The 15,045-nt window shown below is 44.3% G+C and overlaps 1 protein-coding gene across 2 annotated transcripts in view; it reads right to left on the bottom strand.

Moving 5' to 3' along the window:
- ADAM33 (ADAM metallopeptidase domain 33) overlaps positions 1-15,045 on the bottom strand; it is a 114,200-nt gene that overhangs the window by 80,897 nt on the left and 18,258 nt on the right. For both annotated transcript variants that reach the window (XM_060779453.2, XM_067468542.1), the window contains exon 3: positions 6,241-6,317. In XM_060779453.2, the coding sequence (XP_060635436.2) occupies positions 6,241-6,317 (77 nt within the window). The remainder of the gene's footprint in view (positions 1-6,240; positions 6,318-15,045) is intronic.

Raw genomic sequence — 15,045 nt, 5'->3', positions numbered from 1 at the left:
TCTATGCCAGAGTTTTTAAGGTTGGCTTTAAGTCCATCTTTCCATCTCTTTTCCTGTCCACCAACGTTCCGTTTTCCGTTCTTAAGTTCGGAGTAGAGCAACTGCTTTGGGAGACGGTGGTCAGGCATCCGGACAATGTGGCCGGCCCAGCGGAGTTGATGTTGGAGGACCATCGCTTCAATGCTGGTGGTCTTTGCTTCTTCCAGCACACTGACATTTGTCCGCTTGTCTTCCCAGGAGATTTGCAGGATTTTCCGGAGGCAGCGCTGATGGAAACGTTCCAGGAGCTGCATGTGACGTCTGTAGACAGTCCACGTCTCACAGGCATATAGCAGGGTTGGGAGGACAATAGCTTTATAAACAAGCACCTTGGTATCCCTACGGATGTCCCGGTCCTCAAACACTCTCTGCTTCATTCTGGAAAATGCTGCACTTGCAGAGCTCAGGCGGTGTTGTATTTCGGCGTCGATGTTGACTTTGGTGGAGAGGTGGCTGCCAAGGTAGCGGAAATGGTCCACATTTTCTAATGTGACACCATTAAGCTGTATTACTGGCATTGGAGAGCTGGGACAGAGAGCTAACACTCAAGAGAACAGGATCAGGATCCAAAATGACCTTAACGCAGTGGTTCTCAGCCTTCCTAATACCATGACCCCTTAATACAGTTCCTCATGTTGTGGTGACCCCCAACCATAACATTATTTTCGTTGCTACTTCATAACTGTCATTTTTCTCCTGTTATGAATGTCATGTAAATATCTGATATGCAGGATGTATTTTTATTCACTGGACCAAATTAGGCACAAATACCCAATACAACCAAATTTCAATACTGGTGGGGTTGGGAAGGGATTGATGTTGTCATTTGGTAGTTGTAATTGCTGGGATTTATAGTTAACCTACAATAACAAAAAGCATTCTGAAGTCCACCAACTATGGAATTGAATCAAACTTGGCACACAGAACTCCCATGACCAACAGAAAATACTGGGAGGGTTTGGGGGCATTGACCTTGGGTTTTGGAGTTGTAGTTCACCTACATCCAGAGAGCACTGTGGACTCAAACAATGATGGATCAGGGCCAAACTTGGCATGAGTACTCGATATGCCCAAATCTGAATACTAGTGGAGTTTGGGGGAGAAAAGAGATTTCACCAAAACATTAGGAAGAACTCCCAGATGGTAAGAGCTGTTCAGCAGTGGAATATTCTGTTGCCTCAGAGTCTCCTTCTCTAGAGGTTTCTAATCAGAGATTAAAGATGGGCTCAAAGCCAACCTTAAAAACTCTGGCATAGACACTGAGAACTGGGAAGCCCTGGCCCTTGAGCGCTCCAGCTGGAGGACAGCTGTGACCAGCAGTGCTGCAGAATTTGAAGAGGCACGAGTGGAGGGTGGAAGAGAGAAACGTGCCAGGAGGAAGGCGCGTCAAGCCAACCCCGACCGGGACCGCTTTCCACCTGGAAACCAATGCCCTCACTGCGGAAGAAGATGCAGAGCAAGAATAGGGCTCCACAGCCACATACGGACCCACAAGGAAATCCATAATGGAAGACCATCTTACTCGTCCAACGAGGGATCGCCTAAGTAAGTAAGTAAGTAAGTAATCAGAGACTGGATGGCCATCTGTCTGGGGGGTTTTGAATGTGCATTCCTGCCTGGCAGAATGTTTTTAAATGTTTTATGGTGTTTTGGAGCATCGAATCATTGCCATAGTAAACTGTCCTGAGTCGCCTAAGGGCTGAGAAGGGCGGCATACAAATATAGTAAGTAAGTAAATCTATGTATATAATAAAAGTCATTGTTTGTGTGCGGCGGACGTAGGGCAGAGGTGTTTGTGGCAGCTTTCTAATTGGTTGCCACTGTGGTACTATTTGCATATGGTCTCTGATTGGCCAGCTTGAAAATTCCAGGATTCTAAGGTGACAAGAGGGGAGAGGAAAAGGCCTGAGACTGTGTCAGAAAATTACCAATACAGACCAAACTTGGCACACAGAGCCCGCAAGACCCACTCTACATCCTACTGCAGTTTGGAGGATGATGGACCATGGATGATGGGACTTGCAGTCCCATCATTCACTTTCTGAGATCGCTGTGACCCTCATCCAATGACTGATCAAGACCAAACTTGGCACACAGAACCCCCATGACCCACTCTCCATCCAGGTGCAGTTTGGAGGAAGATGGACCACAGATGATGGGACTCGCAGTACCTTCACTAACTTTCTGAGACCACTGCAAGCCATATAAATAACTGATAAAGACCAACCTTGATACACAATTCCTTTTTCAAATAACCCAGGCAGCGCCGGGTCCCCAAGCTAGTAAATAAATAAATGAGGATGGACTGGATGGCCTTAGGGGAGTTTCTTCCAGCTCTAGGGTTCTTGTGCAGTACAGAGGGATCTGTACTGCACAACTCAGCAACTTTCTGCCATTGCCGTCCCAAGCTAAACAAACATCTCTCCTCCTCTCTGTCTTTCCCTGGTTATTTGGGAAAGAGGGGGAGAAAGAAGGAGGGGGAGACATTCACATCAACAAACCGTGCAACCTCTGTGTTGCCTTCCAAGATCAAGTCTATCTCCCAGCCCTTCCTGCCTCGGCCGGCCTCCAAGCCAAGTGAGGTTTTCGGCAGGGGAGCTGGCAGCCCTCGCGAACAAGAGCTGGGTCTGGTCTCAGTTTGCTTCCCTCGCCTTCCCTGCTTCGCCAAATCCATGTGTAAATATCAAAGGAGAGAAATAACATTCCAGAATCCCTGGTAAGTCGAGTCAGGGTTGGAGTCCAAAGGAAACGCGGAGCAGGAGAAAACACAACCGCACGGACCGAGAGGCGAAATCTAAGTCGGCTCCAGAAATCACTCCAAAAACAACAGAAGTGAGCACAGTATCAAATACATTGCAACACTATCGCTCGAGGCAGAAGAAATTGTGATTTCAAGCCTGCCTTTCTGCGCTCCTGAAACCACATGCTTTTGTTTTGTTCCATCACTCTTCACCTTCATCTCATATTTCGATTGATGAGAATGGGCAGTTGGCCATCCACATTTGCAAATTTAATGTCTACAGGTTTAATTAATATTAATATTATATTAATAATTCTTTCTAGGAATCTCTTGGTTCTCCACTACAATTATATGGCCAAATTCTGGTACACAATGACCACAGAATTGTGGAAGCAAGAGATTTAAAATCATGTTAATAAATTGTTGCCAAAATCAATCTCTTCTTGTCTTTTCCAGCAATTCTAATGTTGCAAATATGAATTCCCAGTTTATATTATCAAATGCTTTTTCTGCATCTAGGAATATCAAGGTCTTAATTTTTTTTCATTTGGTTTAACTAAAACTTCTGCCATGTCTGCTTGTTTCAAATTGGTCTTTTTAGTAAAAAAATACCCCTGCATCCTGATGTATGAACTGTATTAGATATTTTGTTTAATTTCTGATAGTACTGTACTAAATATTTTATAATATTGTTTACCAATGAGATAGAAAGATATAGTATACAAGGTGCATGGAGTAGTGGTTTGAGTGTTGGGAAACGACTCTGGAGACCTGGGTTTGAATTCCTAGTCAGCCTTCGAAACCCATTGGGTGACCTTGGCCAAGTCACACTCTCTCAGCCCCAAAGGAAGGCAAAGGCAAATGGTTTCTTGACTGTGAGAGCATTTCAGCCATGAAGCCACATTCTTAGAAAGGAGGTGGCTCTCCTTCTCTGGACATTCTCAAAAAGAGATTATTACTGCTAGAGATGCTCTGACTGAGGATCCAGCATTGAACATGAGGTTGGACTAGATGATCCATGAGGACCTTTCCAATACAAGAGCCATAGATTAGCAAAATATCACAGGGCTCACTCTTGGAGCATCTCCACTGTAGAACAGTGGGGGTCGGGACCCCTGGAGGGGTCGTGAGGGGGTGTCAGAGGGGTCACCAAAGACCACCAGAAAACACAGTATTTTCTGTTGGTCATGGAGGTTCTGTGTGGGAAGTTTGGCCCAATTCAATCGTTGGCAGGGTTCAGAATGCTCTTTGATTGTAGGTGAACTATAAATCCCAGCAACTACAACTCCCAAATGTCAAGGTCTATTTTCCCCAAGCCCCACTATTGTTTACATTTGGGCATGTGGAGAATTCGTGCCAAGTTTGGTCCAGATCCATCATTGTTTGAGTCCACAGTGCTCTCTGGATGTAGGTGAACTACAACTTCCAAAACTCAAAGTCAATGCCCACCAAAGCCTTCCAGTATTTTCTCTTGGTCATGGGAGTTCTGTGTGCCAAGTTTGATTCAATTCCATCATTGGTGGAGTTCAGAATGCTCTTTAGTTGTAGGTTAACTATAAATCCTGACAACTACAACTTCCACAGGACAAAATCAATAACTTCCCCCAATCCTACCAGTATTTAAATTTGGGTGTATTGGGTCTTTGTGCCAAATTTGGTCCAGTGTATGAAAATACATCCTGCATATCAGATATTGACATTACTATTCATATAACAGCAGCAAAATGATGGTTATGAAGTAGCAATGAAACTAATTTTATGGTTGGGGGTCACCATAACATGAGGAAGCGTATTAAGGGGTCATGGCATTAGGAAGGTTGAAAACCACTGCTGTAGAATGAATGCCATTTGACACACTTTAATTGCTGTGGCTCAATGCTATTGAATCCTAGAAGTTGTAGTTTTCAGACTGTTGGTTGCTCACCAAACTATAGGATCCTGTAACATCAAGCCATGGAAGTTAGAGTGAAGTCTGGCTGCAGTGTAGATTCAGCTGAGTCCAAGCCTCTCCAAAAATGGCCATCCAATCCCTGTTTAAAAACCTCCAAAGCAGGAGGAGTTATTTTGTGCCATGCATTTTTCTACAGGTTTTTCAGAAGAAAATAATTTTATTTTTCCAGGTGCTTAAAGGCAGGAAAGGTGAGTCATGCTCACTTTGAGATGCATATATAGATAAGGATTCAGAAACCACCATGTAGCCAAACTTCCTACCCTCTCAATCCACTTCATTTCCCATCAAGGGCAAAAAAAAAAAACCCAGAAACAGTGAATACTAACTTTATCATTGCAATACTATGAGTCACTTATCTCTATCTCTCCCAATTTCTCTCTTTCATTCCTGCCACAACTGTCTACATTAATTATCTTCAAAGAATTGGCATTAATGAGAAAACTGAAAGAATTTGGACCACTATCTGGCTAAAAAACATGGACATTTTCAAAAGCCAGCTTGCTACTGGACACAAAACACACAATGGCTGGATCTACACTGTAGAATTAAGGCAGTTTGGCCCTTCTTTAACTGCCATGGCTCAAGGCTCTGGACTCATGGAAGCTGTAGTTTTACTAGGCCTATTGCCTCCTCTGCCAAAGAGGGCTGGTGCTTCAGCAAACTACAAATCCCAGGATTCCATCATGTTGAGGCATAGTAGTTAACGTGGTATCAAACTGCAACAATTCTACAATGCAGATGCAGCCAAGAATCACCAGGATGATTTTGCTCTGTTGACAATAGTCTTGATTCAACCTGGAAATTTCTCATTCATGGGGATGCCATCGAAGTCAACTTGATGGTAGTTAATGACAACAATAACTGGACCAAAGATACAACATTCCATAGATGCAACTCAGAAGTGTATGTCATTGAGTGTAGATATCGGGATCCTAACAATTTCACATATTTGAAACATTCACACCTAGCTCCAGCAGACAAGAGTCCTTTGTCTCACCCAGGTCATTCCACAGATATATAAGCCCTTTTTCCTACTTCCAACAGACCTCACTACCTCTGAGGATGCTTGCCATAGATGCAGGCGAAATGTCAGGAGAGAATGCCTCTAGACCATGGCCATATAGCCCAAAAAAACCTACAACAACCCAGTGATTCCGGCCATGAAAGCCTTCAACAATACAATTTCACATACTTATTGACCCGTGATCCTGCAAGTTTCAAATCCCCATGGCTCCAAAACCACATTCAGCGAATGTGGAGCATACCATACAAAATGCACAAGCTAAAGGAAGGAGATTCTGTGCAAAATTCCCATTAGTCCCAGGATGGAGATGTGGCTCTTGCCTTCTCTAGTTGAAGAGGATTAATTGCAAAAAAAAATAATAATAAGCAAGGATCTGCAAGTATTCTTAATAGGCATATTACAATCGTATAATTTCTGTCCAGATGTTGCCTCTCCTTGCACAAAATATTATTGTGTGTTACACTGGTCTTGGCATTACACACTTACTGGTTTTTTTCTAGCACCAAAATAAGTTCTTTGCCCTCGACAGTCACCTCCACCTCTCCGCGGGCAGGAGTTGGCATCTGAGGAAGACAAAGAGGGAGACAAACAATTAATTCAGAATTATAGCTCGCTTTCTAGGAGGGCTCCAATGTTTTCCCCTGTCTAGATAGGCACAGCTGGATCAAAAACACAGCCTTGGAAAGAGAGAAGCAAGGGCAAGCAAACCAAATAAGTTGTGTTTGATGCTATAACCAAAACATTTCTGTATTATATCTATACTAGCCATGCCCCGCCACACATTGCTGTGGCCCAGTTTGTGTTTTGTGTGTGTGTATATGTGTGTATATGTGGTTATGCGCATGTGTTGTAATGTATTCTTTATTTTTTGGCTTTTTTAAGTCTCTTCCGTTGTGTTTTTCCATGTTTTTATGAGTGATTTTCACTAGTTGGCCTGATAGGTGTATTGTGTGCAAATTTGGTGTCCATTCGTCCAGTGGTTTTTGAATTATGTTAATTCCACAAACAAACATTACATTTTTGTTTATACACTAGCCATCCCCTGCCACGCGTTGCTGTGGCCCACATGGGGGTTCTGTGTGGGAGGTTTGGCCCAATTCCATTGTTGGTGGGGTTCCGAATGCTCTGTGATTGTAGGTGAACTATAAATCCCAGAAACTACAACTCCCAAATGTCAAGATTCTATTTTCCCCAAACTCCTCCAGTGTTCACATTTGGGCATATTGAGTATTTGTGTAGAGATTGGTCCAGATCCATCATTGTTTGAGTCCACAGTGATCTCTGGATGTAGGTGAACCATAGCTCCAAAACCAAAGGACACTGCCCACCAAACCCTTCCAGTATTTTTTGTTGGTCATGGGAGAACTATATGCCAAGTTTGGTTCAATTCCATCATTGGTGGGGTTCAGAATGCTCGTTGATTGTAGGTGAACTATAAATCCCAGCAACTACAACTCCCAAATGACAAACTCATTTTTTTTTTGAGTGAAGGACATACATTGGGTTGTTAGGTGTATGTTGACCAAATTTGGTGTCAATTCCCCCAGTGGTTTTTGAGTTGTGTTAATCACACAAACGAACATTACATTTTTATTTATATAGATACTAGTTGTACCCGCCATATGTTGCTGTGGCCAACCTTCCCTCCCCCCTTCCCAAAAATAATAATAGCTACAAACAATAACTAATAATAATAATAATAATAATAACTAGTAATTACGAAATCCAGCATATATATCTCATTTGCTGTGTCATACTGTGTTTTTGTGTACGCAAAATAATAATAAATAGTAAAATACAGCTTGGGCCTTGGTTCTAGGATCCCCATAGAGACCACAATCAGTTGATGATCAAGTCCTTTCTGCTTTATTATTATTATTATTATTATTATTATTATTATTTGGGGGGGGGGGGTTATGAGTGACAGTAGTGTCCAAATTTGTAGTGTCCAAATTTTGTGTCAATTCATCCAGTGGTTTTTGAGTTATGTTAATCCCACAAACGAACATTATATTTTTATTTTTATAGATTGGAGTCTTTGAGAATGCTATGAAAGAGACCCTGGTGAACTTGAGATCAGACATAATAATAATAATAATAATAATAATAATAATAATAATAATAATAATAATCTTTATTTATACCCAGCCACCATCTCCCCGATGGGGTCTCAGGGCAGCTTACATGAGGCCAAGCCCAAACAACAAATCGAAAATGCAAACCAAATGGTTGAAGCATTTTGGTTTCCAGTGTGGAGATCAGATACATGAAATGTTCAGCTTGTGGTCTCCTCTTAGATCTTAGATCCCTTTCCTTTGGTCTGCTTTCAAGCCAAGTGTCCCCCATCCTATACCTGGGCATTTCATTTTTACTACACTTAAGACAATAAAAACAAAATGCATAGATATATACAGTAGTATGGGAGAACATGAGTTGAGAGTGTGATGCAGCAGCAAAAAACGCTAATGAGATTCCAGGCTGCATCGATAGGATAGTGCCTTGATCGAGGGAAGTCACAGTTCTATCTCTATTCAGCTTTGGTCAAACCTGGCCTGAAATAATACTCAATCCAGTTCTGGGCAAAGCAGTTCAAGAAGGATATGGACAAGAAGGAAGGTGGCCAAAATGGGCAAAGGTTTGAAAGCTAAGTTTTTGGCTGCTCCAGAGACGAGGACACAATGGAGCAATAGAGTCAAATTGCAGGAAAGGAGATTCCTCTGAAACACCAGGAAGAACCTGATGTTAAGAGCTGTTTGGCAGTGGAATATGGACTGCATGGGAGTCTCCTTCTTTGACTAGATGGCCATCTGTCAAGAGAGCTTAGATTGTGCATTGTAGATTGGTTTGGATAGCTCTTGTGGTCTCTTCCAACTCTATTTCTGCAAAATCTTACACTACAACAATGGAGGGAATCTAGAACATTGTCCACACTTGATGCCATGGCAGTGGGACAGGAAGAGTCTTCACTTTGGGTGGCAAAGTCACTTTTGGATTCCGATCAAGAGAAGAAAAGTGGAGTAGAACTAAATTATTATCATTGTTGTTGTTTTTGGAAGCCTTGGTGGTTAGCACGCTACCTTGGCAAGCAGAGAATTGGGTTTCAACCACTGAAGAGCCCAAGCTGTGCAACGAGAGGGGTCTGCTTCTGTCCGGCCTCGGAAACAAAATGTTTTTGTTCAAGAGTCAAGAAAGAACATTGTTGGGACCGAGTCCAAAAGGAGAGGATTGGGCACGACTTCCCCTCTTCCGTGTGCATTCCAGGCTCGGAGAAACCCGTGCGTGGGCCACCGAACAAAAGATGCTCAGTGTGTTGGATGTCAGGCATGTTCCCCTTCTCCCAAGGGGAGGTCACTGCGGCTTACGCTTCTTCCAAGGCGCCCACAAAAGGGAAGGAGGAGTGTACGGAAGGAGAAGGGATTGTATCGCTCATCGCCTTCCCTTTGTCTCTGGGTGACTGCAAGCTGCATCATCAGATCAAGAGGCAAAAAAGACACACCGCAGCTTCCAGGCACCGGATGACAAACAGGTGCTTACATCAAAAGGAAAAAATAGTAATAACGTGAACATGGAAAGATAGAAGGAAACCACTGACTCAAACCACAAATGCACATAAAGAGTCTGGCAAGCTCTCACTCTAGCTGTGAAGCTGAGTGCATCCTCACTGCAGAATTAATTCAGTTTGATACCACTTCAGCTGCCACTGCTGAATGCTATGCAATCCTGGGAGTTGTAGTTTGGTGGGGCACCAGATATTTGCCAGAGAAAGCTAAAGCAGCTTGACATCATAGAATCATAGAATCAAATAGTGGGAAGAGACCTCATGGGCCATCCAGTCCAACCCCATTCTGCCAAGAAGCAGGAATATTGCATTCAAATCACCCCTGACACATGGCCATCCAGCCCCTGTTTAAAAGCTTCCAAAGAAGGAGCCTCCACCACACTCCAGGGCAGAGAGTTCCACTGCTGAACGACTCTCACAGTCAGAAAGTTCTTCCTCATGTTCAGATGGAATCTCCTCTCTTGTAGTTTGAAGCCATTGTTCTGCATCCTAGTCTCCAAGGAAGCAGAAAACAAGCTTGCTCCCTCCTCCTCCAACAGATGGTCATCTGTTGGAGATGCTTTCATTGTGTCTTCCTGCCTGGCTGAAAGAATGGGCTGGACTGGATGACCTTTGGGGTCTCCTCCAACTCTAGGAGTCTATGAGTCCATGATCATCATCAACCCAAGGCGAGAACATCTCTTTTACAAACAAACACAGAGAAAGAGAGAGTCTGGGCCATTTGGGAATGCCAATGGAAAGCAGATGTGGCCAAGGAAGCCTTCCCAGAAACTGACACTTCTAGCCACGGAGAGAGTTGTTCCTACCACGGCGTCCCCAGCGCAGCACTGGCCTCCGCTTCACCCTTGGCGAGGGGCCCAGTTGGTACCGCCTTGTTCCCAGCGCAGTTCCCATTTATGATGGCCCCAACCCTATATTCCCAAGGAAGGAAATCAGATCCCCTTTCAGCCCGTGTTATTCTTCTCCCCCGGCCCCGATGTGCCCCTCCAGAGCCATTGAGAATTGGCTGCAAGGGATGAGTCCGTCCCCCAGCGACTGAGGTTTCGGTTCCCAGCAATTCCCAGGCCACTCCAGCGATGGGAAGCAATAATCACCGGTTCATCCGAGCCCCAAAATGTGAGGAATCGTACCACGGGGATTAAAAGAAACTGCCAGACCAACAAATGGTAAACACTGTTGGAAATGTCCTTACAGTGGGAAAAGAAAGAGATGTGCACATCTCCTGGATCTTGCACAACTCTAGATACAGTGGTGGGAAATAGGGGTGAAAAAGACACTCTTAGAGGCATAGAATCAGTTGGAAAAGATCACCGAGGCCATCCAGTCCAACCCCCTGCCATGCAAGAACACCCAATCAAAGCACATGGGTGCATCTACACCAGGCATGGGCAAACTTTGGCCCTCCAAGCGTTTTGGACTTCAACTCCCACAATTCCTAACAGCCTCAGTAGTTAAGGGGGGAAAGGAAGGGGCCTGAGGCTGTTAGGAATGGTGGTCCAATGTTTGCCTTTGCCTGGTTGTTGCTTATTCGTTCAGTCACTTCTGACTTGGTGACCTCCTGGATCAGGAGGTCACCAAGAGCTCCTGATTCAGGAGCTCTTGGAGCCAGAGTTCTCTGTTGACTGTGGCCACTCCGAGCTCCGTCAAGGCCAAGCCAGTCCCTTCAAGGAGACCATCCACCCACCTTGCCCTTGGTCAGCCTCTCCTCCTTCAAAGTCAAGCAAGTCACTTCAAGGATACCATCCATACACCTTGCCCTTGGTTGGCTCCTCTTCCTTTTTTCTTCCTTTTTCCTAAGCATCATTCCCTTCTCCAAGCTTTCCTGTCTTCTCATGAGATGGCCAGAGGACTTCATCTTTCCCTCTAATATCCTTCCCTCCAATGAGAATCACACACACACAAAAGCATTGGTAGCCAATACAGGTCTTGCATTCCACAAGACCTTCCCTTCCAAATTCTTTGGAAAACGCCAATGAAGAAACCAATGCCTCTGACAAGGGGAAAATGCAAACGAGCAGTTGGGCTTTATTTCCTGGAGGATGGACTGGTTGGATCTTCTCGCGGTCCAAGGCACTCTCAGAACTTTCCTCCAACACCACAGCTCAAAAGCATCTCTCTTCCTTGGCTCAAGCTTCCCTAAGGTCCAGCTCTCACGTCTGTAGGTGACTACAGGGAATACCATTGCTTTGACTATGCGGATCCTGGTTGCCAGTGTGATGTTTCTACTCTTCACTATTTTATCGAGATGGGTCCTTGCTCTCCTCCCAAGAAGGAAGCGTCTTCTGATTTCCTGGCCACAGTCTGCATCTGCAGTCATCTTTGCACCTAGAAATACAAAGTCTGTCCCTGCCTCCATGTTTTCTCCCTCTATTTGCCAGTTATCCATCAGTCTGGCTGCCATCATCTTGTTTTTTGTTGTTGTTGTTGTTGTTTGTTTGTTTATGTTTAGCTGCAACTCAGCTTTGACTATGCGGATCTTCGTTGCCAGTGTGATGTCTCTATTCTTCACTATTTTATCAAGATGTGTCCTTGCTCTCCTCCCAAGAAGGAAATGTCTTCTGATTTCCTGGCTGCAGTCTTCGTCTGCTGTCATCTTTGCACCTAGAAATACAAAGTCTGTCACGGCCTCCACATTTTCTCCCTCTATTTCCCAGTTGTCAATCATTCTTGTTGCCATAATCTTAGTTTTTTGGATGTTTAGCTGCAACCCGGCTTTTGCGCTTTCTTCTTTCACCTTGATTAGAAGGCTCCTCAGCTCCTCCTCGCTTTCGGCCATCAGAGTGGTGTCATCTGCATATCTGAGGTTGTTAATGTTCCTTCCAGCAATTTTCACCCCAGCTTTGCATTCCTCAAGCCCCGCACATCCTCGCATGATGTGTTCTGCATACACTTTAAAAAGGTTGGGTGAGAGTATGCATCCTTGCCGTACGCCTTTCCCAATCTTGAACCAGTCTGTTGTTCCATGGTTAGTTCTGACTGTTGCTACTTGGTCCTTATACAGATTCCTCAGGAGATAGGCAAAGTAACTTGGGATCTCCATACCACTAAGAACTTTATTATGATCCACATAGTCAAAGGCTTTAGAGTAGTCAATGAAGCAGAAGTAGATGTTTTTCTGAAAGTCCCTGCCTTTCTCCATTATCCAGCATCCGGATATTGGCAATTGGGTCTCTAGTTCCTCTGCCTTTTCTGAACCCACTTGTGCATCTGGCCACTCTCTCTCCATGTATTGCTGGAGTCCTCCTTGCAGGATCTTGAGCATTACACCGTGCCTGGTGTAGACTCATATAATGCAGCCAATGCAGTTTCAAACTGCATCAAATGGCAACAAAAATAGGGTCCTAGTCACGGTTGAGCCACTCTTACAATCACGAAGCTCTTCCTAATGAATCGCTTTGCTTGGAATCTGAACCAATTGGTTTGTATCCAAGGGTTTATGTATACAAACCAAAAAAACCCATACAACTGGCAGATTTTCCCCCACTTTAAACCAACTATTTCTCACTTTTGGTAACGATGGGAGATACTTCAGAGTCTGCTTGAAACTCTGTAGTACCCTGTGGCTTTGAAAGTGTTCAGGAAGCTGATTCGAGAGTGGGACGTCCCATTTCTTTCTTGGCAAACTCCACATTGACTCAGAATCACACACACACAAAAGCCTTGGTAGCCAATACAGGTCTTGCATCCCACAAGACCTTCCCTTCCAAATTCTTTGGAAAACGCCAACGAAGAAACCAACGCCTCTGACAAGGGGAAAATGCAAACGAGGCATTAATATAACCCTCCGTCTAGCATCTCCCACCCACTCGGTTTCCTCTGTAGCAGTGTTTCCACTCAGCAGCTGCTTCCTTCACAGTCGCAGTCCCACTTTAGAGTATATAGAGTATATATATGCAGTTGTGTGTCTGTTAGGCAGGGATTTGGTTTGGCAAACCAAATCCAGGCCTTGCAAGACGGTCCAGCCCCAGAGCAGTCAAAGTCCCGGACCGCCTTGCAAGGATGCTTGTTGCCATGGAAACCTACAGCTGCATCCCACCTGTTGCAGCAATTTGCCAGGGCCGCATCTTCCCAACTGCCTGTGGTTTGACACCACTTGCATTGCCATGGGTCAAGACTATGGAATCCTGGGAGTCGTAGTTTTACAAGGTGTGGAAGCCCAATGAAACTACAACTCCCAGTATTCCGTGGCATTGAGCCAGAGCAGTTAAAATTCCATCATTCATGTTTCAAACATTGGTTTCTGACACTATCTCTATGGGGAAGCATTTTGCTATGACATTGTGCATAATGAGATTTGAGCATTGAGGGTTTTTTAGAAGTCCTAGAACTAAACTCCATTAGAAACTGAGATGCCTTATCCAGGATCCCATTATTCTGGCAAAAGCTGGCCTTAGATGATGGTGGTGGTGGTTATTATTATTTGAAACACAACAAGATGAGTCCACAGCAAACAAGATCACTATGCTGACTTTTGTATTTGATCACACATCGGACCCTTCCCAAGGGTCTATGACTGTGTGATGTATTGGCGAATAATGCATGAAGATTCAAGTAGGTGGTTTTTTGTAGCTGACAGACGGTAATTTTCTCAGCGCTGATTGTGTTTAAGTGCAGGCCAAGGTCTTTAGGCACTGCACCCAGTGTGCCGATCACCACTGGGACCCCCTTGACTGGCTTGTGCCAGAGTCTTTGCAGTTTGGTCTTTAAATCCTGGTATTGTGTAACCTTTTCCAGTTGCTTCTCGTCAATCCTGCTATTGCCTGGAATTGAAACATCAATGATCCATACTTGCTTTTTTCCCACAATTGTGAGGTCAGGTGCTCCAAAACTCTGTCAGTCTCAATTTGAAAGTCCCAGAGCAGTTTGACATGTTCATTTTCTGTAACCTTCTCCAGCTTGTGATCCCACCAGTTCTTTGTCGCAGGCAGATGGTATTTGTGGCACAAGTTCCAACTGATCATCTGAGCAACTCTATTATGCCTCTGCTTGTAGTCCATCTGAACGATCTTCCTGCAGCAACTGAGGATGTGATCCATCATTTTGTCTGTTTCCTTCCAGAATCTATCTACATTTATTTATTTATTTATTTATTTATTTGGAGTGCTTCTACCCCACCCTTCTCAACCCCCCATTGTCACCATTGTTGTTCATCATTGCAATGGTCCCACTGTCAGTAATTCCACAGAAAACAAACCTGGGCTACCAAATGGCAAGAAATTCATCAAAAAATTTCCACTTGCTGTACATTGATGGTCTAAAGCTTTATGGATGTGGCTTTCAAATGGAACATGGAAAAAGGAGACAAAGGAGGGTCTGATTCTGGCAGCCCAAGAACAAGCCATTAGAACCAATGCCATCAAAGCCAGAACTGGAAAGTTGACGACAGATCCCAAATATTTATACATGGCTATCATATCTCCTCTCAGCCTCCTCTTCTTCAGGCTAAACATGCCCAGCTCCTTAAGCCGCTCCTCATAGGGCTTGTTCTCCAGACCCTTGATCATTTTAGTCGCCCTCCTCTGGACACATTCCATCATTGATCCGTCATTGCTGCTGGCACGGAGACCTACAAAAACACACCTTTGTACAGCCCTCTTCAAATCAAGGCTTGTTTTCTTGTTTTGCTCAGAGAAAGGGGCTGAAAGTCCTGGAGTCGGGCCAGTGCTTCCCTCTCCTTTCCCTGTAATTTTCCCCCAAAGCGACGGAAGATTTGTGCCACATGCTTTTGGGAA

Source organism: Anolis sagrei, chromosome 5 (genome assembly GCF_037176765.1).
Source record: "Anolis sagrei isolate rAnoSag1 chromosome 5, rAnoSag1.mat, whole genome shotgun sequence".
In the NCBI taxonomy this organism is placed as follows: Eukaryota; Metazoa; Chordata; class Lepidosauria; order Squamata; family Dactyloidae; genus Anolis; species Anolis sagrei.
The sequence above is the reverse complement of the archived record's forward strand: the minus strand, read 5'-3'. Positions and strand labels throughout refer to the sequence as shown.